Source organism: Trichosporon asahii, assembly GCF_000293215.1.
Source record: "Trichosporon asahii var. asahii CBS 2479 unplaced genomic scaffold scaffold00050, whole genome shotgun sequence".
NCBI classification, from domain to species: domain Eukaryota; kingdom Fungi; phylum Basidiomycota; class Tremellomycetes; order Trichosporonales; family Trichosporonaceae; genus Trichosporon; species Trichosporon asahii.
The window spans coordinates 429,179-452,278 of NW_014040874.1; the positions used below are offsets into that span (position 1 = coordinate 429,179).

Genomic DNA, 23,100 nt, shown 5'->3' on the forward strand with positions numbered 1-23,100 from the left:
CTGGAAGGCCGTGAAAAGAAGGATCTAAGGGATTCGTCTGATTCAAACACAGATCAGATGAGCCCGCGCGTGACTTTATGAAGAGTAACGGACAGGCGGACGGGTGGCTCTGGCAGGAAGCGCGGAAGAGTAGGGCGTGATGGTCCTGGTGTCTGATGAGCTGTGTGCTGTGTGCCGTCAGGAGCTGCAGAGCCGCGGGCAATGGCGATCGATCGGGCGGGGAAGGGAACAGGGGGGGCGATTTCCGCCTGGGACGAGCGGCGGCGCGATCGGAAGATAACTAAACGGTCGAGCACAAAGCGAGTGCTGCCGGTGGCCGGTGCAGTGACGATCCGAGTCGCGCGACGTGCGAGTGTGCGTGTGTGCGACTTGCGCCAGGCTCCCGAGTTTGAATGCGAAATGGAAAGGAAGCTCAGAAGCGGTCGAAGCGGACCACGAAGCACCCGAAGTTTAGAGATGAGTGAGGTGCTTGGTGTGATGCGCGGTGTAGTATTACCTGAATTCCCAGAGAGGGGGAGTGGAGGAGATAAGGAAACGCAGAAAATGCAGTTGGCCAGTGGTGGTCGATGATGGTTGGGATCTCGGCGGGTCAGGCGGTTCAGGCCGGAGGGTGCGGCAGGGCTTGAAGCCAGGGTGTGCAAGGGCGATGGCGGGGGCTCGAACCGGCTGGGTTGACTGGCAGAGGCAAGGGTGGGAGTGAGGGAATGGCGATTGAGGGTGGTGGTCGAGGTCTGAATGAGGGTGTGAAGAGGGAAGGAGGGGCAAGGATGGGCACGGGGGTCGCTGGATTGTGGATCTGACGTCGGGGCCGTTGAGCACCCACTTTCGGATCGGGGCAGGGGTGCGCGAGGGTTGTTCTTTCCTTCCCTTCGCTCGGTTCGGAAAGTGTGAGCCTGTCTGTGTGTGCTTGCTGTTGGTTGTGTGCAAGGATGACTGCAGAGTTTTGTGAGAGTGACTAGGAGTGAGTGAGAGTGGGTGTGGGTGAGGATTGAGGGAAGGCGCGGTGAGAGGTGATGCGGCGGCAAGGGACGGCCCAAGGGGAGGATTAGGGGTCCTGGCTCTGGCTGTATCCGGCTCGTCGAGAACGTGAAAAGTCAAGGGAAGACGCGGGGTACAGGGACTAAGGGTCGAGCAAACTTTGACCGCTCAGGTGTCCTCGACAGTCTGTCCAGATCGGGTGGCCAACTCTTTGTGCAATAGCAGTGTGCGAGTGGTGGGTGAGGAGGAGGTTGTGAGAGAGGGTCAGTCGAGACGAGGATGAGAGAAGGACCGTATCGTTGCACTGGTGCAGCGGCAAACGTCGCAGACTCAGACTGGGGGGAATGCACCGTGGTGCAGAGTGGAAGCGCAGGTGGATTCATTATATTCCGTCGATTAGAGCGATTTAGAGGGGTGCATCGCGTGAAGGGTAAGGATCGACCGAGGTACAAATGGGGTCCGACTGGAGCGCAGCGGCCAAAGGGGGCCAAGGGCTGGACCAGTCAACCACATGAGCCATCATCCATCACCGCACAGGGGCCAAACACTCGAGTCCTGAGCTCATGAGCAATGCGCTATGCGCCGCTGGTGGCGGGAGAATGCATCCATTCATCATGTCATGCTACAAGACTGTCAACAGTTTGCATGCAGATCTTGTCCGACATGCAACAGGCAGTGAGTACGACGCGCACCATGCTCCCAAAGAGATTGCTTGGCAAGGATCCTCCTGCTTGGCGGCGGGTAATCAGAGTTCGTTGGGAGAATGGGAGCATAGTCCAAGCGCAAGGTCAGTCAGCATAGCATGAGGGAGGATAATGCGAGGGCCAAGCGTCCAGTTATAGTGGGCTTGGCATCGAGCCCTTCTGCCCATCCTGCCCAATCCACCAATCCACCAGAACAAGTGTCAAACTTAGAGTTACCGGCAACCCACTGACATCCCTCAACCAGTGAGAGGAGAGAAGAAGCCTCCCCGCTGGCCGCTGGATTTTCGATCCAGGTACTCTTCCACCCCCCCGGCTTAAGCTTTGCTAGTCTGCTGAAAATGACGGAATCGCTGAGCTTCACTGCCCCGACTGGTACTGACACTTTACGGATGCAGGGGTCACAAGCCCGACAGACGGTCTCCGCCCGACGAGGCCGTATTGCTCGCCGCCGGTCGCCGGGAAGATACCCGGGCTGCGGCGATGGATGACTGCGGGGTGTCGGCGGATGGTGGGGTGTGCCTCTTCATGCTCTGCATGCTCTGCAGCTCTGCCGTTGGCAGTGCACAGTGGGTGCCGCTCGGGCCTCTTGCTTCAGCTTGAGGCGCAGCGGGCGGAGGGGGCGGAGGGGACGGAGGCGGCGGAGGCTGACGCACAGGGAGAAGCGGAGGAGGGGAGGGAAAAGTCGGGCAAGCATTTGTCTCGACTCGAAAGCACAGATAGGCAGAGGCAGATGACATGCGAGCTCTAGAACTCCACATTGATCAATCCATCAATGAGATGATGTCTTTTTTTTCTCACATCGCCTCGTTTCCCAGTTGGAATTGAGTGTCATCCGGTTGGACAGATGGACCCGGGAAACACGGCTCGCACCGGTCCCAATCTGAACAGGTGCAAGCAAGCAGCAAGTGCGTATGACGATCGGGGGATTATTAACCTTGGTTGTGAGCTGAGATGCAACACGCGTCGAGGATCGAAGCAAGACGTCACAGGCACACGTGCCTTTCGTTCCTGGGTTTCCTGCAGCTGACACCTGAGCCCAGGTCCGTCATGGCGTCAGCCGGTCATGCTAGCCAGTAGGACTCTCATTATTCAAAGCCAGCGCTAATCGCGATTATTCAGTGAATTAGAGAAACTATTCAACCTGCATGATGAATCATGACGGCATGTGAGCCAGGCGCAAGAACTGATCGCGACTGGTGTTCCCTCGCCTATGGCTGCCTCCGCTCTGCATGATGCTCTGCAGCCACTACTGCATACCTCGCCTCGGGTGTCGGTAGTACCACCACATCTCGGACTAAGCACGCTATCTCTGGCATGAGGATAGGCACATCTCGATACGTCATGCCCTACAACCCGAGGTATGAAGTAGCCATCTGCTTCAGCTACTTCCGCTGCTTCAGCTACGTCGCAGATGCCACTGTCCAATCTGGATAGTTGTATACATCAGCATAAGTCTCTTCGGTGCTTGCCAAGCTCTAATCCAGCTAATCCGATACCCCAGTGCATAAATCTATGAAAACCTAACAGAAGCCCTAAGCGTTCATGGCGCTCTCCTCATCGTCGCCAGCAGCCTCGCTCGTCTCGCCTCCGCTCTTGCCGGCAGCAGCAGCAGCGTTGCGCTCACGCTTCTTCTCGCCCTTGCTCTTTTTCCTCTTCTTGGCCGGAATATGCACATCGTGTCCCTGCGCCTTGAGTCTTCCGAGCCTTTTAGGCGCGAGCTCGTCGACGTTGGCGGGGAGAGAGGATTCGCCGGCCTGCGCCTCGTCCTCCTCGAAGCCGGGCCGGCGGGGGAGGATCTGCAGGTCGCCGTAGAGGTTGAGCTTTGCCGCATCTGAGGCGGGGATCTGGAGAGAGGGAGTCGAGAGCGACTCGGAGAGAGCGGGGAGGAGGGGAGAGTCGGCGGACGAGAGGGAGCCGTCAGAAGCGACAGACACGAGCGCCACGGGCGAAGCCGAGACCGTAGCGGACGCAATAGCAGCGTGCGTGTTGTCGAGCGTGACGAGGATCTGGGCCCCAACGGGCGCAAAGCCAAGCACGGGGTGGGCAAAGCTCGCCGTCTGGATGGCGCCGGCGCTTCCGTCCTCGTTCAGCGTGAACGCGTGCAGCGCGCTCGATCCACGGGAGTAGAACAGCACCACCGTCACACCGTCGACGACCACCGAGCCGATCTGCGTGATCGCCACCCCTTGGCCAATGGGGTACATGTGTCCCTCGGGGGCGGTGAACCACCCCGCAGCGGCGGGGTCGTCGCTCGGCATCAGCCCGCTGTCGGACCCGACGGCCTTGCGCTTGCCCTTGATCTTGCGCGTCGGCGGGCGGATGGCGCGGTACGGCGACACGGCGGCGAGAATGTCGATCCGGCCCAGGAGAGCGCCACTCGTCCAGTCGAAGACTTGGAGGGTGGGCTGGCCGCCGCCAGAGAGCAGGAGGTTGGGCCGGGACGTCGGGATGTGGATCGCAGAGACGAATCTGGCGTCAGCTCACGTCTTGCAATACCTCAGCGACCACCTCGCTCGACTGAGCTCGACTGTGCTCGGCTGCAGGCACCAAAGCAAACACTCACCCCTCGGAACCCCAGAGGAAACGGTCAATGACATACGCCTTCGGATAGCGCGAGACGCGGATGTGCTCATCACGGTCGGCCGTGACGATGTGCTTGTTGTCAGGCGTCAGGAGCGTCTGCGTGATGAGCGAGACGTGGCCGAGCAACAGGTCGCCGTCCGGGTTCAGGCTCGGGTCGGACGCGACGACAAAGCCCTGCGGCCGGTTCTCAACGGCACGGGGCTCGAACGGGTAGCTGGTGGTTAGCTCACCGGTTTCACGACCTCAGCTTTGCATAGCTACGCAGCACTCGGTGATAACTACTGGTAGCTGCAGCTCTGCCAGCTGCCAGCCAAGTGAGTCCTTGTGCTCGCCCAAGATCCAACTCACCTGAAGACATCGCCAACCTTGTCAGTGACGACAATGTTGCCGTCCTTGTCGAAACACATGTCCGCGACACGCTTCGTCGTCTGGCGCGTAGACACGAGCTCAGGCTTCTCCTTCAGCTCCCAGACACGCAGGCTCTTGTCATCGCCGGCCGTGACGGCGTACTTGCCATCGGCGCTGATGGCGACCTTGCGGATGACGCCGGCGAGCTCCTGCTTGGCGTCCTCGGCGCTGCTGGCCGAAGCGACCTTGTCGCCGGTGACAAGATGGACGGTCGAGCCCGAGGCGACGACGGCGTGGGCGCTGCTCGACGCGACCGCCGAGGGGGGCAGGGAGGTTGTCGCCATTGCTGCTTGCTTGCTTTGCTTGCTTGCTGCTAGGGCGAGCTGGTTTGTTATCGTTGGGTGTGTACAGGGTGGATTGAACTTTTGGGAGGCACTACCCTCCGAGTCACGTGCCATGGATGGTTTTATTACGTGTGCCAATCCGGGTGCCACCCAAAATGGCAACCAAAGGGGACTGACGTACATGTCGTGGTCATGTTTGTTTAGAGGCGCGAAGCGAGGGAATTGTAGTGTCTGCATCACATATCCACGCCATCCACCATGAGCGCCGAGGAGACCAAGACCGAGACCGCCGCTGCTCCTGTCGTCGACGCCAGCAAGCCCGAGCAGGCTGGCGAGAAGCGCAAGGCGGAGGATGCCGAGGCCCCCGAGGCTGAGAAGAAGTGAGTCACCCATTAATCCAGACGCGTCGGGGCACAGACTCGTGCTACACGCGCACGCGCACGCGCACGAGACCTGCATCATGCTGACGAAACAGGCAGAAGACGGACGCCGCTGAGCCCGCTGAGCCCGTTGAGCCCAAGGATGCCCCCGCCGACGCCCCCAAGGACAAGGGCAAGGGCAAGGCTGCCGCCCCCGCCGAGGAGGAGGACAAGGAAGAGGACTACGAGGACGTCTCGGACGACAGCGACGATGAGCTCATCGTCCGCGGGCCCCGTCGCAGGAAACAGGTCGACTACTCTTCCGTAAGTCACCCGAAACTCTACGCGGCAGCAGTATGACTGACGTTGCAGGCCGAGGCGCTCGCTGCCGCTGGTCTCAAGGAGGGCGAGGAGGAGGACGAGGAGGAGGACGACGAGGAGTTCGAGGCGGGCGACGACGACGACGACGAGGACGGCGACGAGCCCGCGGCCGAGGAGCCGGCAGCCCCCGCCGCCGACGAGGACGACGATGACGAGGAGGTGTAGTTAGACAGACAGGTTAGAAGATTAATTACCCCAACACCTTTACGTCTGTTGCGGGCCAAACCAAAGAATGCAAGCATGCATGCCAACCAACGACACTTCTTGCTATGTGACTGAGATGCGGCGGCGGGCTTCTTCCTCCCGCGTGCGGAAGAAGGAGAGCTCGGACTGCAGGTGCGCATTTGTCGGCGCGCCGGGGCCAGCGACGAGCTCGCGCATCACAATCTCGTACGTCGACGAGAGGAACGACTGGCGCGCAGGCACATCCTTGATCTTGTCGCCCTGGATCTTGATCAGGCGGATGAGCTCGTTGCGCATCCGGAGCATGCTGCGGGTTAATCTTTTACCAGGCTAATAACCCACCTAGAGAAGAGCATCGCGTCCTCGGCCTGATCGGCGAGCGCGACGACACACGAGAAGAGAACAGCGTACCGCAGCGCAACGTGTCGCACTTGGCTGTCCTTGACGGCCTTGCTGACCCAGCTCGTCAATCCTTTGCCCTCGGCCTGGTCCGCGAGCGCCTTGATGCTGTCAATGTGCGCATCCATGGCCTTGCGGTACACGGGCCATAGGGCCAGCTTCCACCCAGTCAGGTAGGGGATGAGGGGGAGGGCGCCGCGCGACTCGGCTGTCTTGATCAGCTCGTCGTTCAGGCGGATAATGGTCAGCAGCGATGCGGCAGAGGGCGGCGTCGTCACAATCGTCTGGAAGAACTGCGTCGTATACTCGAGCGCAGAGCCGAAAACTTCATTCCAGATTCGCTCCGCGTCCTTCAGGCTTTCGGCGGAGGCGGCGGCCGCATTGCCTCGTCGTCGCCCGCCGCGCGACTTGCCCGCGTCAGACATGGGCCCGAGTACGGGCGAGTCTAACGGCGTGCTGTTCGGTGATCGTACATTCGGCGGCTTGGGCGTCGACGAGCCGGATCCCAAACCAGCTCGCGCGAAGAAGCGCACAATGAAGGTGAACTCGGCCGAACCGTTGTCGAGGAGCACGAGACCGAGTGATCGGAAGAGTTGTTCGACCGGAGCAGTCTGCAGTCAGTTAAAGTGCAGCGTGAACCAACAACTCACAGTCTCCTTGTTGTCCATCGTGTACGCGAGCACGACAGCCCCTTCATCATCCTCCATATTGAGCTCTGCAAACTTGAGTTTGCCGTATGTCTGCTTCGCGCTCGGCGGTGTCCTGTCGACGGGCGCCGCCGCCTCCTCAGCCGAGACAACGCCGATGAGCTCCGACTTCTCTGGTGTCCGAGCACGAATGGTAGACAGAGCTCGCGCATACCGTCGCATGGCCGTCTCGTAGTACGACCGGGCGGCGTTGACGTACCCCCGCTCGACCTGCTTTGCGTGTCGCGGGCTCTGTCGGAGCAAGAAGCTGTAGAACGGCTGGTACTTGAGCAGCAAGCTGGTCTGCATGACGGCGAGGTTCGTGCTGAGTCCTTTCGATGCCGATCGGAGCGGGCGGATCAGCGTGAGCAGGAACGGCGGCAAGGCGTGCATCGCTTTCAAGGCGAGCGCCTCCAGCACGCCCTCGAGCTCGCGCGCCGCTTTCACCTTGGCGCCGCGCGCCTTGACCGAGACGAGCTTCTCCTCCAGCTCCTGGACGGCCTGCAGCCATAGTTGCGGGTTCTGTTTCGGCTCGGTGTCGCGGATAGTCAGGACGAGGGAGGTGGGGATGATAAGGTCGGACAGGAGCGCGTTCAGCGGAGGGAGGATGACCTGTCGCAGTCAGTTCGCCGTAAGCTCAAGTCAACTCACTCTTCGGCCCTTCAGCTGTCGCTCGATCTCGTCACTCCGCTGCTGCAGGTCCGCAATCTGGCCGGAAACTTCGGAGAGGTTGTCCTGAAACGTTTCCAGATAGGACCCGAGCGACGTCAACAACTCGGCACTGGCCTACGAAATGGTCAGCGCACTATGCAACGTCATGCAACTCACCTCGACCGAGCTCTCCAGATCAGTGTACTCCTTTTGCCTTCGCAGGACTGGGGTCAGCTTGTTGTACTGGTAGTGAGCTTACAGAGCTCCCTGTCGGCATCCTCGTCGGCCTCGTCAAGGAGAGGTTCCGGAAGGGCGGGAGGGCTTGGCGGCCGCGATGGTCCGGCGCCGGGTGTCTCTAGAGCGCCCTGGCTGTCAGCTGAGTGGTCGTCGGTGAAGCTCACCTCCTTTTGCATGGTCGGTGCTGCGTGAGTTTTGGGTGGTGGTTGTGCAAGTGTGGAATGCAGCAGGATGAGCTGAGGCGTGAGTTGTGTCAGGACGGTCGATTGAAGGAGTGTGTCAGGATGTCCACGCGGCACAAGATGTATGAGACGCGATCAGAGTCCACCCGTTCCTGGCCTCAGTCCCTGTCCCTGCGTCCTACGCCCATGCCACATCATCCAACGTCCAGGCTTCATTACACCACCACCTCGACGCTACTCGCATCGACACATTTCACTCTATCCTCTACTTTACTCCGCCTCCTCCCTCCTCTCCCTCTCAAAGCCCCCTCCCTCCAACCCTAAAACGAAGAGCTCGGCTCACTCAACCACCCGCATCTTCTTCTTACAGGGATGTCTGAGCTCTTCAAGGACATCCCAGAGTTCGTCGAGGTGAGCTCTCATTCAACCCTGACGCCGCGCACGTTGCGACGCGAACATATCAACTGACTTCCCAGACCGACATTGGAGAGTCCATCACCGCTAGGACAGAGACTTTGGGTAAGCTACAGAAGCTCTGTCTTTAGCTGACATGCAGGCTCGTTCCGTGAACTGGGACCTCCCGATCTGTGCCATGTCGTGAAATCCTACGGCCAGAAGACAACGCAGAAGGATGTCGGCTCTTATCACTACTGGTGAGCTACAGCGCCTCCTCAATCAAAGCTGACAACAGTTCCGGTGTTGAGGCCTCATCATCAGCGTCGCTCGCGGCGTACCTCAACTCGCTCCAGTTCCACATCGAGGAGTCTCCGGCGTGGTTCGGCAAGGGCAACGGCTGGCGTGTCCGAACAGGCACCTACTGGTAAGTGTTTCGCGGAAGAGCCGATCACTGACGGGGTAGCTGTTTCAACGCCTTCTCGCGGGTCGACATGCGCGTCGAGGTGCGCATTCCCGGAGGTGTCGACGCGTACGTCGTAGACGTCCGAGGCGAGCGGTAAGTTGCTCCGATGTGACTGCAACTGACGACAGGCATGAGGCCACGCCGCAGCTCTGGCAGGAGACGTACCTGTCTGCGCTCCTGCGTGCGATCCGATACGCCGACGATGCGTCATACCGGTTGGCTGGCTACCGAAAGATGGACCCGATCACGACGATTGAGGGCGAGCAGCGCTTCCTGAAGGCGGCCGAGGACATGTTCTTCTCTGGCTGGCACCTTGGCTCGGACCCCGAGGTTCAAGTCGCGACGATTGTGTCCAACCACCTCACGGCGGGTATCATCAAGTATTTTGCCGACGCGTACCGACTCGAGCAGGCTGCGAACCTCTTTGAGCGGATATACCAGAAGGAGCCCGAGGTCGCTGCCCTCCTGGCGCAGAGCTACATTGGCATGAGTGAGTTGTCGTCTTGGGGCCTTTCTAACTCTCAGACGAGGAAATTAAGGCTGTCCAAGTGATGAATGCCGCGCTCAAGTCTGCGCCGAAGAGCTACCCCATCCTGCTGCAGCAGGTTGACTTCCTGCTTTCAAAGGGCAAGGCGGAGTGGGCGTGCCAGGTGGCGCAGCAGGCGGTGAACTCTGCGCCGAGCGAGTTTTTAACCTGGGCCAAGCTGTCCGAGACGCACATCGAGCTGGGGCAGTTCGACAAGGCGCTGCTGACGCTCAACTCGTGCCCGATGTTCACCTTCAACGAGCGGGACCTGCACCGCATGCCGCCTCCTGCGCGGACGCATCTGCCCGTGAAGAAGTTCATCGCCGAGTCTGGCCTGATTGACGAGGAGTCTGCGCGTGATAACGAGGCCGACGTCGCGCTCCTCCGCCTCCCCGCCCCGGGACTCAGGGGGACGTTCAGCAAGGCCTACGAGCTGCTGGCCAAGATGGTGTCGCAGATCGGGTGGGACGAGCTGCTCAAGACGAGATCGGCCGTCTTCGTAATGGAGGAGGAGTACAGGCAGCACAAGAGCAGTGCGTCGATGGACGCGTCGGGCGCGCGCAACGGAGACGGCGACGACGAGAACGCGTCCACGCGCGCGATCCACAGTCCGGACTCGGACGACGGGATTTCCCGCGCAACGACGCCGACGATCATGGTCTCGCACCACGACGAGGACAACGAGACAAAGGACGCAACCGACACGAACGGCGATGCGAAGCACGACAAGCCCGGGGACGAGAAAGACGACAAGGACACGAAACCCACAGACGCCAAGGCAGATGACGACAAGGAGCACGCAGAGCACGCAGAGCAGGCCGCCGCCGAGCAGCAGCAGGCGGAGAAGAAGAAGGTCCCGCATCCCGCGTTAGAAAAGCCCGAGCAGCTGGCGCACGACTCGGCGTCGGACGAGGAATTCGAGGGCTCCGCCTTCAGCAATAAGCGCCTCTGTGAGCGGTGGCTGGACAATCTCTTCCTGGTGCTCTACGAGGATCTGCGCGTGTACACGATCTGGCGCGCCGAGATCTCGCACTTCCAGACCCAGCACATGTCGTACCGCAAGACAGGCACGGAGTGGGAGATCCTTGGCGAGCTGGCACTCCGGCTGCACCACAAGGACGAGGCCAAGGATGCGTTCCAGCGCTGCCTTGATGCCAAGTTTTCCGCCCGCTCTCTGCTCAGGTTGCTGGATATGTACGCCTCTGATGCCGACTTGCCGCGCACCCTCAACGCCGCTATCAAGCTTACGGCCTACCACCACAGGTGGTATATGGAGAGCAGCTACCCCAGCTCCATCGCGCATGCCATCTTCACCCTCGGCCAGGTCCATGGGCTCGCCAAGATCGAGTACACCCTCCTCTCCATGAATCTGCCCGATGGCATATTCAACCTCATGATGGGATATCTGACGTATGGCAAGAAGTTTAACGTCGAGGGATCAGAGTATTGAGGTGCTATAGATACACGACTAGCAATTGTTCATTAGAGATGGCCCGGTCCTGCATGCATGTTGCTCGAGGGGCTGATATACCTGACGCTTTCACGAGGCACAGAACAAGTCAGTGACAGGCCCACAGGAGTACAATGTGCACCGTTGGTAACATGTGGGACAACAATCATTAAAATATAACATCCCCCTAAAGCTGCTGTAGTATCTGTATCCGACCGCGATCAGCCCGTAAGCGGACTGATCGCCCGTAAGCGGACATGGGCGACTCGGTCGGTGGTGGTGTGCGCGGCGCACGTCTAGTGCTTCCTGGTCGGCGCGATTACCAGTCCTTGGACAGCTTGAAGCCTGGGAAGAGGTCAGTGTTTGGACTCCGCGGAGGGCGTTGCGAAGACGAGGCGGGCGAGGCGTGCTCGGCGTGAGGCGGTGAAACCTCGCACCCTTCGTCACCTCGCCTCAGACCCTGCGATGGCTGTACTCACCCCACTCGACGTCGATCCAGACATTGTTGTCGTCGTCGATGAGTCGCGAGCGCACGGCGTACGAACCAGAGCGCGCGAGCATGCCCGTGGGCGCCTCCTCCGAAGCGAACTGAGGTCAGTTACATACATCAAGAAATCAACTTACGACTTTGGTGTACGGCTCCTCCTGGGGTCCATATGATCCGAGCATCGCCTCAGTCTTGTCGACTGAATGTCAGTTGCGGTGAGAACCTGCCAACTTACCAGTGACACCAGCACGCTTCACGACCTGCAGGTACTTAAGGCCGGAGACGATCTCGCTCTTCACGCGGAACTTGATGCCGACGCTGTACTCGACACCCTCCTTGATGGTGACTGGGGTCAGTTCCATTGAGCAAGAGCTAACTCACTAGGGTCCTTCTTCAGCTTGGCAATGTCGGCGGGGGGCAGGGTGAGGTCGAGGGTGATGTCCCCGCCGGGGCGGGTGGGGGAGGTGAGGAAGAGGGAGACGGGGACGACCTCCTTCTTGCCGCTGCCGCCGGCACCACCAGTGAGGCCGAGCGAGGCCTTCCAGCGCTGCAGCGACTCATCCTCCTGGTCGAGGGCGGCGAGCTCGGCCATGGTCTTGGCCTCACCGACCTGAGCGTCAGCATTGAATTGAAATGTAGCAGAAATCTTAAATGAGATGAGACGAACCTTGTAGCCCTCGGTCTGGGTCGGGAGAAGCTCGTCGTCGTGGTGCTGGAATGTCAGCTGTCGTTGCCAGATGCTTAGCTCACGTCGGCCATTTTGGGTGGTATGTGAATGAATGCAGGCGGGGTTGAGTGTGAGAGTATACAAGTGTAAGGTTGTGGGATGTAGTGACTGTGGGTATCGAGCGAGTAGACAGTGAGGGAATGGAAGTTGTCAACGGGAAAGGAAGGAGAGTAGCAAGTCGATAAGGGGGCGCGTTGCTGGCACACTGCACGGGCTTCCCCGTCACGTCACGTCCAGCGAGCGAGTTGTCGTCCCTTAGCCTGCGGCAAATGCGGGGTAAAATTGTCCACGTGGCAACGGGGTCGATCGCTCTCTGTCTGAAATATCTTAACGGGGAGTGCGACTTAAGGGTTGAACATCAGACCCTCCACCCGCTCACACCCTAGCTGTGCGACACGACGCGGCACGGCGACGCACCGCTCACCCACAGACACACACGACAACGAACAAGGCAGACAGACGCCGACGACTCCTTTGGACTTCTTCGCTTCGTGACTTCCTCTCTATCGCCTCGGCCGCGCAACACTTCAAGCGCATCTTCTGCCCGCCATGGCGAGTCTCGGTGAGCTCGACGCGACTGCAGGCACAGCTAACGTCCAGTCGCCATCCTCGACATGAAGGGCAAGGTGCGATCACATTGCTGCTGACTCAAGCTTCGTCTCTGGCCTCGAGCTGACTGACAGTCCCTAATTCAACGATCATACCGCGACGACGTCCCCGCCTCATGCGTCGACAAGTTCCTGCCGCTGATCCTCGAGATGGAGGAGGAGAACATTCCGATCCAGCCCTGTTTCTCCGACGAGGGTATCAACTACATGCACATTCGGCACAACAACCTCTACCTGCTGGCGCTTTCGAAGCGTAACTCGAACGCGGCCGAGATCATCCTCTTCCTGCACCGGCTCGTGAGCGTGCTGGCCGAGTACTTTAAGGAAGTGGAGGAGGAGTCGATCCGGGACAACTTTGTCATCATCTACGAGCTGCTCGATGAGATGATGGACTTTGGATATCCGCAGACGACCGAGTCCAAGATTCTCCAGGAGTACATTACGCAAGAGTCGCACAAGCTCGAGGTTCAGGTCCGCCCGCCCATGGCGGTCACGAATGCCGTGTCCTGGCGCTCAGAGGGCATCCGATACCGCAAGAACGAGGTGTTCCTGGACGTGATCGAGAGTGTCAACCTGCTCGTGAACGCGAGCGGCAACGTCGTGCGGTCCGAGATTCTGGGGTCCGTCAAGATGAAGTGCTACCTGAGTGGAATGCCGGAGCTGCGCCTGGGTCTGAACGACAAGGTCATGTTTGAGAACACGGGGCGGGCGGCGCGCGGCAAGTCGGTCGAGATGGAGGACGTCAAGTTCCACCAGTGCGTGCGCCTGTCGCGTTTCGAGAACGACCGCACCATCTCCTTCATCCCACCCGACGGCGAGTTTGAGCTCATGTCCTACCGCCTCTCCACCCCCGTCAAGCCCCTTGTCTGGGTCGAGGCAAGCGTCGAGCGGTACAAGAATTCGCGCATAGAGTACATGGTCAAGGTCCGCGGACAGTTCAAGCGCAAGAGTACGGCGAACAATGTCGAGATCTACGTCCCCGTCCCGGAAGACGCGGACAGCCCGAAATTCCGCGCCGCAACGGGATCCGTCGTCTATGCTCCCGAGAAGAGCGCGTTCATCTGGAAGATCAAGCGTGAGTTGTGTCTGGGAGAGTTGCACTGGAACCCCTACGTCACCTTCTCGTCGCCATGGCTGTCTCGCTTGGAGGCGGTAGCTGACATTCAGAACTCGGCGGAGGAAAGGACTACCTGATGCGTGCGCACTTCGGTCTGCCCTCCGTCGTCGGCGAGGAGCTCGACAAGCGTCCGCCCCTGCGCGTCTCCTTTGAGATCCCCTACTTCACCCTCTCCGGCATCCAGGTCCGGTACCTCAAGATTGTCGAGAAGAGCGGGTACAGCGCGCTCCCGTGGGTGCGCTACATCTGCCAGAGCGGAGACGACTATGTCCTCCGCACGATCACGGATGCCAAGTCGTCCTCGATCATCACGCCGTTGTAAGGCCTGGCTCGATTGCGTAAAGACGCAAGCGCGCCCGTATGTTTGGTTATGTATACGCCATGTAGACCAGGAGATGCCAGGATATAATAGATGGCCGTCGTGTGGCCGTGACAGATTCACGAATGCGGCCTAGACTGTTGCTGTGCCCAAGGGCCGACCCCTCATGCTGGCCACACACCGACAGCGCTGATCCCTCGCACAGCCCAACGAGGGCGTGATGTGGCGGGTACCGATGCATATCCCCTCTAGTATACAAAGCCGTTGCTAATTTATTGTCTTCTGACAACATCTAAGTTCTGAAATGTCGGTTACGTGAACGTCGCGAGGTAGCTTTCGGCGACAATGCGAGCGCGCGCGTTGAGCGACAGCTTCATCTCGGAGATCTCCTTGTCCACGTCCTCCATGAACTGGATGATGAAGTCGACCAGCTTGTGCTTGAGCATGGACTCGGAGTGGAAGTTGGTGATCAGGAAGGAAATGTCGTATCCCTGGGTGTCAGCTGGGTATTCGGATCCTCCACAGCTCTCCGGTACTCGGTACGACGGTCCTCGTGCGGCCACGCTTTTCAGGAGAGGGTTCATTTACGACTCCAGCTATCGCTGGAGTCTGGGTACTCACGGGGAGAGGCTTTCGGCGCAGAATCACAAAGTTCTCCGCACGCATCATCATGAAGCGGGTAAACTTGTGGCAGAGGATCTTCTCAATGTCGTCTGCCTGCTTGATCGAGATCGAGACGCGGATCGAGTTGATCGACGGCTCAATCAGCACCCGCTCGCTCTCGTTACGCGAGATGATCAGGGGGTGCAGCAGCACCTCGGGCGTGTTCCTGTTGTTAGCTAGACCGTACGTCGGCTGCAGCTGATGCGGCCAGTTCGGCTGAGACCCGTGCTCGGTAACGTCGACAGCACGCCAGAGCGCCCACCAAGGGATAGTATGAGGAAACTGGCGATGACGCGCCATCCGAAAGACGACTCACTTCGACTCGACCTCGGGCTTGTTGTGTCGCTCGACGACCTGGGACGAGAAGTTCTCGAGCGTGAGCGCCGCCGTGAGCGTCGCGCGGACCGCGTTCAGGTATGGGCGGAGGGTGTTCGACTGTTTCTGTCAGCTGTAACCTGTTACCTTAGCTCACCATCGCTGCTGCTCGCTGTCGGTGTCGAGGTCGAGGTGTGTGCGTTGCAGTAGCTGGATGCTGGACGGGCACCGCGCTGAGTCCGGCGTGTGCATGGTGACGTGCGTCACTGCCCAGCAATCAGACCCCAGGTCCCCAGCCACGTCATTGTTTTCCAGCTGTCGCGTGGGTAGGAGTTACGTAATGATGTGCAAGGGTCCCACGGTCGCTTCTGAAAAGTTGATCGAGGGCTGGTCCAGGGGGCGCCGAGATGACGCCGGGCGTGTAGAACGTTCGTGGAACATCCTTCCGCCTTCCTTCTCACCTCTCTCTCACCTATCTTGTTCCTTTCACCTACAACCACATCGCAAAAATGACCGTCCGCATGAACCTCTGGGTGAGTAGTTGCTTTGTTGCGCTCGAGAGTCGAGTCGGGTCGAGCTCCTCGGTCAACCTCATTGTTTGTCCCCCGCTGGCCCCGCACTCGTAGCGTCATCCGATCGCTGCTACCGATGAGGGATCCGCGGTCTTGCATCTGGACCAAAGGCTATGCCTTGTGGAGAGAGCAGCGGCTCGGCTCATCGATGTCGCTGCATGCCATTGTTATCGTCTCGGAGACGAGCTCGCCGGTGTCCGTGCGGCGGGGGCGACGCAAACATCAAAACAATGTCCAGGGTGGATGTTGCTGAGGTTACGGCGCCGGCAGATTTTCAACCCAACTCTACCTCGGAGCATAGCTTCTAGCACAAGAGCATCCAGCTAACACCCAGTCCCTCACTCTCATTCCCGGAGAGCCCATCCCTCTCTACGTCAACCGCGACTTCCAGATCACCAACGCCGCCCTCGCCGAGGACCTCCTCTCCGAGACCGGCCGCTCGGTCGTCAAGGTCACCCACAACCCCATCTCGCAGTCTGCCTTCGAGGAGGACTCCGAGTTCGACTCTGACGAGGACGACGAGTCGTTCGAGGGTCCCGAGGGCGACGACGACGACGAGGAGTCCGAGGACTCTGAGGAGCAGGAGGGCGATGACGATGACGAGGAGGACGACGACGAGGACATGGAGGACGACTCTGACGACGAGGACGACCTCGAGGAGACCTCTGTCCTCTGCTCGCTGACCGCTGGCAAGTGCGAGCAGGCTGTCCTCAACCTCACCTTTGTCGAGGGCGAGGTTGTCATCTTCGAGGTTACCGGCGAGAAGTGAGTTACCCATTCTTTCCATTCCGATAACTAACGTTCAGCGCCGTCCACCTCATGGGCAACTACGTCAACCAGTTCCCCGCCGACGACTACTCCGACTCTGACTCCGAGTACGAGTCTGACGACTACGACGACCTCTCGCTCGACGACGAGGACGAGTTCGACGTCGAGGAGTTCGACGAGGAGGTTGAGGTTGCCCCCAAGGGCAAGATCGAGCTGATCGAGCCTGAGTCGAAGCCCGCCAAGCAGGACAAGAAGCGCAAGGCCGAGGAGGAGGCCCCCGCCGCCGAGGAGCAGGAGCTCTCCAAGAGCCAGAAGAAGAAGCTCGCCAAGAAGGCCAAGCTCGAGGAGGCTGCCGCCGCCAACGTCAAGAAGGAGAAGGAGGCTGCCCCCAAGAAGGAGTCGAAGAAGGTGAGAAAGTAAACGCTGGAGCGGATATACCAGTCTCCCAACGCCCTAAGAACTTTATAGAATAGCAACCCAGACGACATTAATTGTAGGAAGTAATGCAGACGCACCCCCATGCTCCGCTTCTTCCTGCACTGATGCTTCCGGCTGTTCTTCATTGGGCTGCTTTAGGCCACAGGCACTGGCTATCGCTTCCAGCTATCTTCACCCGTTTCCCAGCTGACACCACAGACCCTCCCCTCCGGCCTGATCATCGAGGACGTGAAGCAGGGTAACGGCCCCGTCGCCAAGCCCGGCAAGCGCCTCGGCATGCGCTACGTCGGCAAGCTCGAGAACGGCAAGCAGTTCGACGCCAACACCTCCGGAAAGCCCTTCTCCTTCGTCCTCGGCCGTGGCGAGGTCATCGCCGGCTGGGACCAGGGTCTCGCCGGCATGGCCGTCGGTGGCGAGCGCCGCCTCACCATCCCCGCCAAGCTCGCTTATGGCAAGCAGCGTCTCCCCGGCATTCCCCCCAACTCGACGCTCAAGTTTGACGTCAAGCTCGTCTCTGTCAACTAAGTGCCAAGGCACGGGCGCAGCGAGTGCAGGCAGCGGTCGCTGCGCATAGAGTGAACATGAACATCTGGTAACGATATCTGTTGTCTCGGGGAGAAGAAGCACTGGGGCGACCGCGGCCGCGAGCTGAACGCGACGACCACCGCGATCCGGCCAGCATACATGCTGGCAAGCAAAATCTTTGTTTTAAGCAAGAACAATTACAACCAATCCTAAAATATGCTGATTCCGATGCATTGCAGATAATAATAGAGAGGAAACGGGAGAGAGAAAGAGGAAAGAGAGACATGCACAATGCCGGGGTGCCCTAGTGTCCGTACTGACGATTATATGCAGTCAAATGAGTGTCTGATCTGGAGTCTATGAGTGGCTCATGGCCGGTGTGGGTTGGAGGATGAGAAGAGTTAAGGGGTGTGCAGCGGCGGCGAGAGCGAGGGCGCGATCGAGGGCGTCGCGCTAGACCCGCGCGTGAGCATCGAGGGAGTGGACAGCGGCGTCGGACCCGAAGCCTCCGACACCATGGACGGCATCGGGTCCATCTCGCTGAGCACGACGCGCGTGTACCGGCCCTCAAACTCGTAGCGGATGATGGAGAAGGCCTGCTTCACCGCGTCGAATGCGACAGGATCCTCTGTCTCGAGCAGCAGCACGCGGGTGCCCTTGTGATAGCAGCGGAGGAGGAAGGAGACGAGTTCCGGCGTCGCGTTGGGCGGCACGGGCGACAGCTGCAGTGCCTCTGTACTCGGCTCGAGGCGGGGGAGGATGAAGGCTGCGAGGTGGGCGGGGAAGTCGACGTGCAGCGTCGAGAGCCGCGGGAGGGAGAGGGCGCGGTACAACGCCTCGAGTTGGGCGACCTGGCGTCAGCTTGGCCGAGAACGACTCACAGCTGATGTGCTGAGATGATGTGAGAACCCACCTTGATCTTGCGAGCACGGTAGATGGCCGACTTGCCGCCCTTCGCCTTAATGCTTGACCAGCCAGCGCGGAAGGGAGAAAGGAACTTGACGTCGACGAGCTCGTCGAGCGCGTCCAGCTCGCGCAACGGGCGGTCCTTGATCGCGACTGTGACCTGGATCTCGACTGGACGTTAGCTTCCCACTACGTTCTAGCTGGCCATCCATTGTCGCACCCCAGCGCCAAATGAGCAACCACACGGGTGCTGGATTCTGATCGCCAGCGAGGGTGCCGCCGGCGCCTAGCTGTGGCAAACGCCGGCATACTCTGCAGAGCATGGCTCCTGAGATGTGTGCAAGACGGGGTAATGTACTCACTCTCCTCCAGCTCATTGACCAGCTGGTGCGCGTACATCTTGCGCTTGGTCGGCGGTGCCGGCGCCGTGACCGCGGCCAGCGCAGACGTCATCTGGATGTTGGCGTGTTCGACGATGGTCATGTCGTTGTCAACGTCTTCTTATGTGACCAGCCCTGGTGATATGACGAAAGAAGTGCGGAGGTGAGTGCGCATCCTTGTGCGGAGCGAAGATGCGCTGTTGTGGAGGAGGCGTTAGGGCGATCGGGGTGATCGGTGCGAGCTGGAGGGCGTGCGAGCTTGCGAGCTTGAGAGCGAACAGACGTGTGATGGAGATGAAGATGTGTGCCATGGCAACAAGAACGTTGCCCCAAGTGTTAAAGCAAGTGAACGGGTTATGGGGGGCGGGATAGGCATGTGAGATGCGAACAACATTGAAGGGGACGTGCGGCGGGCGTGGGTTGTGCGCGACGTGTGTTGCCACTGCACAGCCCGTGACAGCGCCCGCAGGCGTGGCTGGGTCGTGCACGGCGTCAATCACGCGCAGCGCACAGTCCAGCCTCCCATTTCGGTAGTGCCGTGCTCGCCATCGCCGGCTCAAGCATGCTTGTCCAGAACATGGTGACAGGCAAAAACCCGAGCGATGGCCAGCCAGGCGCAGTCACCCGCCACTCATCATCTTTGAGCCCATGCTCGTTCGCAACCTCCACTTCAACATCAAACATTCCATCATGCCGATCCAAGTCGTCGAGTATGACCCCGCCTGGCCAGAATACTTCGCCTCCCTCTCCGCCGAGCTCGCCACAGTCCTCGCCGGCCTTCCTGTGCGCATAGAGCACGTCGGCTCGACCTCCGTTCCGGGTCTCTGGGCGAAACCAGTCCTCGACGTCGATATTGTAACGGCGCCAGCTCATGTTCCAGCCGTCATCGCTGCCCTAGCGGCGGCAGGGTACACGCATAGAGGCAACCTCGGCATTCCTGGACGCGAAGCTATTGCCAGCCCCTCGGATGTCTGGCATGCAGCCAAGCACGGCGGGCTAAAGCGTAACATCTACGTCTGCGCCGATGGCTGTCTGGCGCTGCGCAATCACCTGGCCGTGCGTGACGTGCTGCGGGAAAGGGAGGATGTGCGCGAGGAGTATGCAGCAACGAAGAGACGGCTGGGAGAGCAGACGGACGACATCAATGTGTATGTCGAGGGAAAGAGCGAGGTGCTGGGGCGGATACTGGAGGCTGGCGGCATCAGCGCGGCGGAGAGGGAAAGTGTGAAGGACGTGAATCGCGCGTCGGAGCCGACTGGCGCTTAATCGTCGGCATATCGCGGTGGAGGGCTAGCCGTCTGCGTGCACATGATGGACGAGCGGCCGGTGATGACGAGAAAGCAGTATGCATAAGCAAAGACTGAGCGCCGTGCACCTCTGACTTGGCGAATGCATGGGCACCAGAGTTCCGGTTGACAGAAGCCGTGCTCGGTCAAATCCGACTGGACGTGCGGTGTATTTGGCTGCACGCCAAAGATATCTTAGCAGTCGATTGAACATGAATCGTCTCCGTGGCAGAGCTAGCAGCCGTCTAGCTTCCCATCTCAGTGGCTAGACTGTAGAGAGCACGCAGCACTCAGTCTTCAGCAGTCTACAACGCAGCGAAACCATATTCCGTTATCAGCACGAGATCGCCGACAACTCGGTCACGCTCGGCCCCGACACCTCCGGCTAAAGGCACACCCGAGCTGCATCGGCTGTTCCTGCCGGCGGGGTGGAGATTGTCGATAAAATCAACAATCTCTTCTACTCTCCACCAACAACTCCACCCAACTCTTGCGTAAACAGTGATGGGTCCTCCGAAACTGAAGAAGCGCGCTAGGCCGTGGTACATGAATGCGGTACCGGGACCGTACTCGGACCACGTGTACAAAAGCGAGCACGGCGTCGACATCCCTTTGCGAGTATGGCCAGCGACGAGTGGAAAGGGACCACGCCCGTATCTCGTGTGGTATCACGGCGGTGGTTTCACGTACGCCTTCAGATTGATCCTGTGCTGACAGTAGCTTTGGGAAGCACTACACGCCGAACCCGTGGATCCTCCCCGGCTTCCGTTCACGAGGGTACCACGTCATCTCGGTCGGGTACCGCCTGCTCCCTCACGTCTCCTTCTTCGACATCATGTCGGACTCTGAAGCTGCCTTCAACTGGCTCCAGTCAAATCTCCCCTCGGTACTCTCCAAGTTTGGCACTGAGGTCGACCTCTCCTGTTGGGTGACTGGCGGAGACAGTGCCGGCGCCGCAATCGCGGCCTGGGGTTCGCTCCGCTTGGAACCCATGCCCACAGCCTTCGTGTCAGTATACGGCATGTCGACCTGCAGTGACCCCTACTTCCTCCCGCCCGGCCGGGACCCGCCGCTGAATAAGGTCGTCAACTCGCTGCAGGCGATCCAGGCGTTCTGCGACGAGCGCGACCCGGCGAAAGCCGAGTTCTGCGGCGTGTTCAAGCACGAGCTCCCGCCCAACCTCACTCTGGGGCAGTTACAGGCGTACTGGGGCCTGCCATCGGACTGGGAACCGCCAAAGACGGCCCAGATGCGCATCGACATGATGACGTACGAATACGAGCGGCGGCTCATGAGCGTGATCGGTGGACGGAGGGAGACGTTCAACAGCGACGAGGAGTGGATGGAGAGCTTGAAGCCGCTCGATGTCGTTCGGCAGGTGCATGAGAGGAAGCGGTTCCCGCCAGCATTCATGGTGCACGGGGAGAAGGACTGGACCGTTCCGACGTACCATACGCGAAACCTCGAGGCGGCGTTGCGCGCCGAGGGTCTGCCGTGCAGAGCAATGTACCTGCCCGGCGAGCTGCACAACTTTGACCTAAAGATCGCCGTGAGTCCTCTCCACCAACCTCATTCACACCCTGAGTACTTGTTGACACGCAGGGCCCGCAAGATCCGGAATGGGACACGGTCATTACCCCCTTGCTCGACTTTGTCGATTCGTACGTGTACGGCGACGCGGCGGAACGTTCGCCAAAGGAGAGCCGGTTGTAACTGTCGGAATCCGGTCCGAGAAATCCACCAACAGCGGAATGCTCCGGTTAAACTCTCCCAGCACATGATCACTGTCATCTGTAATCGGCAGATCTCATGCATCAAGCCACGCTCAGTCGATTCATCTAGAAATGCATACATATAAGCATGGCCTGGATTCCTTCGCGCGGTGGGGGTTTGCCGAAAGCAACTAGCACCATGACCATCACCTCAACTACAGGTATTGAGACGAAGAAACCGCAGTGGCAGCACGACCTCGAGCGGGATGGGTACTGCGTTGTCCCCGGTGTTGTGGACGCGGCCGCTTGTCGTGCGTTCGAAGAGTCCGCCTGGGCGTGGCTGTCCGGCTTTGGGCTAGGCTTCAACGTCAACGACAAGTCGACCTGGACGGCGGCCCACCTGCCCTCCAGCGCCTTCGGCGGGCTCTACTACCAGCACAGCGTGCAGCACGAGTCCTTCGTGTGGGCGATTCGGACGTGCGTTGTTCTCCTCCTTCACTGCTTACCGCAGACATCCCGGCATCCTGGCCGTGTTCGCGCAGCTGTGGGATACCTCTGACCTGATCGCTAGCTTTGATGGGATCAACGTCTCTCTCCCGCTCGGGCCTCAGGGACAGCGCGACATCCAGCCAACGAAGCCGTGGCCACACATTGACTCCGACCCCCGCGCGCCGTTCAGTTTGTACCAGGGCATAGCCAACCTGGCGCCGAACGGGCAGAAGGATGGCGGGTTATGCGTGCTCCGTGGTTCGCACTTGCTCCATTCGCAGTATCCCGCCGGCTTTGACGGGCCGGCAACGGACGCGCATCGTTTCACGGAAGAAGAGTTCGAATGGTACCAGTCCCAATGCGAGACCGTCAAGGTGTGTGCAGACGCTGGTGACCTGATCCTCTGGGACTCGAGAACGGTGCACTGGAATTGTTCGCCAGTCGGAACGCAGCCGAGGCTCGCGACGTATGTGTGCTACTGTCCCCGGGACGTGGCGGACGAGGAGGCCATGGAGCGCAGGTTGACGCTGTGGAGGGAGAGGAAGGGGTCGACGCATGCTCCGCACAAGGGGCTCATGGCGAGGGGGCAGGAAGAGCCGCCGAGGAGACTGGACGGGAGCGAGGGGGGATGGCGGACGGTGCCGAAGAAAGAGGCTATGGAGACTCCAGAGGTGCTCGCACTTGTCGGCTTGCGGCCATAATGTGATGGTGCCGAGAGGGGAGCCCAGCTCCAAGCAAAGGCACCGGGTCCGTGATATGCTCGAAATCAGTTCGCACCGATAACGCCGCGTCGCTGCATTCGACGTTCGGCCTGGATTGTCGGCTGTGGTACAGGCACCGACGAAGGACCCAGGTAGTCCGTAGCCGAGGCGGGACAGGTGGAGGCGAAGATCCCAACAACGGAGAGAAAGACGATGA

At 59.9% G+C, this 23,100-nt stretch overlaps 12 protein-coding genes across 12 annotated transcripts; 7 read left to right on the top strand and 5 right to left on the bottom strand.

The window, feature by feature from the left end:
* Positions 1-3,214: 3,214 nt before the first annotated feature.
* On the bottom strand, positions 3,215-4,957 carry A1Q1_01403 (tRNA (guanine-N7-)-methyltransferase; the record flags this gene model as incomplete). Its single annotated transcript, XM_014324442.1, has 3 exons — positions 3,215-4,151; positions 4,246-4,479; positions 4,614-4,957. 3 exons carry the CDS (start codon positions 4,955-4,957, stop codon positions 3,215-3,217), a joined length of 1,515 nt encoding a protein of 504 aa, XP_014179917.1.
* Positions 4,958-5,215: 258 nt separating this feature from the next.
* A1Q1_01404 (uncharacterized protein) lies at positions 5,216-5,862 on the top strand (the record flags this gene model as incomplete). Its single annotated transcript, XM_014324443.1, has 3 exons — positions 5,216-5,337; positions 5,433-5,640; positions 5,689-5,862. 3 exons carry the CDS (start codon positions 5,216-5,218, stop codon positions 5,860-5,862), a joined length of 504 nt encoding a protein of 167 aa, XP_014179918.1.
* A 102-nt stretch (positions 5,863-5,964) lies between these two features.
* On the bottom strand, positions 5,965-8,029 carry A1Q1_01405 (uncharacterized protein; the record flags this gene model as incomplete). The annotated part of the gene is made up of 6 exons (XM_014324444.1): positions 5,965-6,187; positions 6,274-6,890; positions 6,930-7,487; positions 7,617-7,746; positions 7,794-7,830; positions 7,876-8,029. 6 exons carry the CDS (start codon positions 8,027-8,029, stop codon positions 5,965-5,967), a joined length of 1,719 nt encoding a protein of 572 aa, XP_014179919.1.
* Positions 8,030-8,407: 378 nt separating this feature from the next.
* Positions 8,408-10,870, top strand: A1Q1_01406 (bud site selection-related protein; the record flags this gene model as incomplete). The annotated part of the gene is made up of 5 exons (XM_014324445.1): positions 8,408-8,446; positions 8,512-8,554; positions 8,717-8,855; positions 9,023-9,384; positions 9,444-10,870. The coding sequence occupies 5 exons, from the start codon at positions 8,408-8,410 to the stop codon at positions 10,868-10,870; spliced, it is 2,010 nt and encodes a 669-aa protein (XP_014179920.1).
* A 319-nt stretch (positions 10,871-11,189) lies between these two features.
* On the bottom strand, positions 11,190-12,116 carry A1Q1_01407 (Rho GDP-dissociation inhibitor 1; the record flags this gene model as incomplete). Its single annotated transcript, XM_014324446.1, has 5 exons — positions 11,190-11,215; positions 11,350-11,446; positions 11,495-11,556; positions 11,739-12,039; positions 12,108-12,116. 5 exons carry the CDS (start codon positions 12,114-12,116, stop codon positions 11,190-11,192), a joined length of 495 nt encoding a protein of 164 aa, XP_014179921.1.
* Positions 12,117-12,842: 726 nt separating this feature from the next.
* A1Q1_01408 (clathrin assembly protein AP47) lies at positions 12,843-14,131 on the top strand (the record flags this gene model as incomplete). Its single annotated transcript, XM_014324447.1, has 2 exons — positions 12,843-13,767; positions 13,860-14,131. The coding sequence occupies 2 exons, from the start codon at positions 12,843-12,845 to the stop codon at positions 14,129-14,131; spliced, it is 1,197 nt and encodes a 398-aa protein (XP_014179922.1).
* Positions 14,132-14,439: 308 nt separating this feature from the next.
* On the bottom strand, positions 14,440-14,712 carry A1Q1_01409 (uncharacterized protein; the record flags this gene model as incomplete). Its single annotated transcript, XM_014324448.1, has 1 exon — positions 14,440-14,712. One exon carries the CDS (start codon positions 14,710-14,712, stop codon positions 14,440-14,442), a length of 273 nt encoding a protein of 90 aa, XP_014179923.1.
* A 1,196-nt stretch (positions 14,713-15,908) lies between these two features.
* On the top strand, positions 15,909-17,409 carry A1Q1_01410 (uncharacterized protein; the record flags this gene model as incomplete). Its single annotated transcript, XM_014324449.1, has 4 exons — positions 15,909-15,917; positions 15,980-16,443; positions 16,485-16,854; positions 17,050-17,409. The coding sequence occupies 4 exons, from the start codon at positions 15,909-15,911 to the stop codon at positions 17,407-17,409; spliced, it is 1,203 nt and encodes a 400-aa protein (XP_014179924.1).
* Positions 17,410-17,810: 401 nt separating this feature from the next.
* On the bottom strand, positions 17,811-18,798 carry A1Q1_01411 (uncharacterized protein; the record flags this gene model as incomplete). The annotated part of the gene is made up of 3 exons (XM_014324450.1): positions 17,811-18,260; positions 18,323-18,486; positions 18,678-18,798. 3 exons carry the CDS (start codon positions 18,796-18,798, stop codon positions 17,811-17,813), a joined length of 735 nt encoding a protein of 244 aa, XP_014179925.1.
* Positions 18,799-19,385: 587 nt separating this feature from the next.
* On the top strand, positions 19,386-19,961 carry A1Q1_01412 (protein of unknown function UPF0157; the record flags this gene model as incomplete). Its single annotated transcript, XM_014324451.1, has 1 exon — positions 19,386-19,961. The coding sequence occupies one exon, from the start codon at positions 19,386-19,388 to the stop codon at positions 19,959-19,961; it is 576 nt and encodes a 191-aa protein (XP_014179926.1).
* An 855-nt stretch (positions 19,962-20,816) lies between these two features.
* On the top strand, positions 20,817-21,694 carry A1Q1_01413 (uncharacterized protein; the record flags this gene model as incomplete). The annotated part of the gene is made up of 2 exons (XM_014324452.1): positions 20,817-21,530; positions 21,584-21,694. 2 exons carry the CDS (start codon positions 20,817-20,819, stop codon positions 21,692-21,694), a joined length of 825 nt encoding a protein of 274 aa, XP_014179927.1.
* Positions 21,695-21,892: 198 nt separating this feature from the next.
* On the top strand, positions 21,893-22,883 carry A1Q1_01414 (uncharacterized protein; the record flags this gene model as incomplete). Its single annotated transcript, XM_014324453.1, has 2 exons — positions 21,893-22,170; positions 22,265-22,883. The coding sequence occupies 2 exons, from the start codon at positions 21,893-21,895 to the stop codon at positions 22,881-22,883; spliced, it is 897 nt and encodes a 298-aa protein (XP_014179928.1).
* Positions 22,884-23,100: the final 217 nt, after the last annotated feature.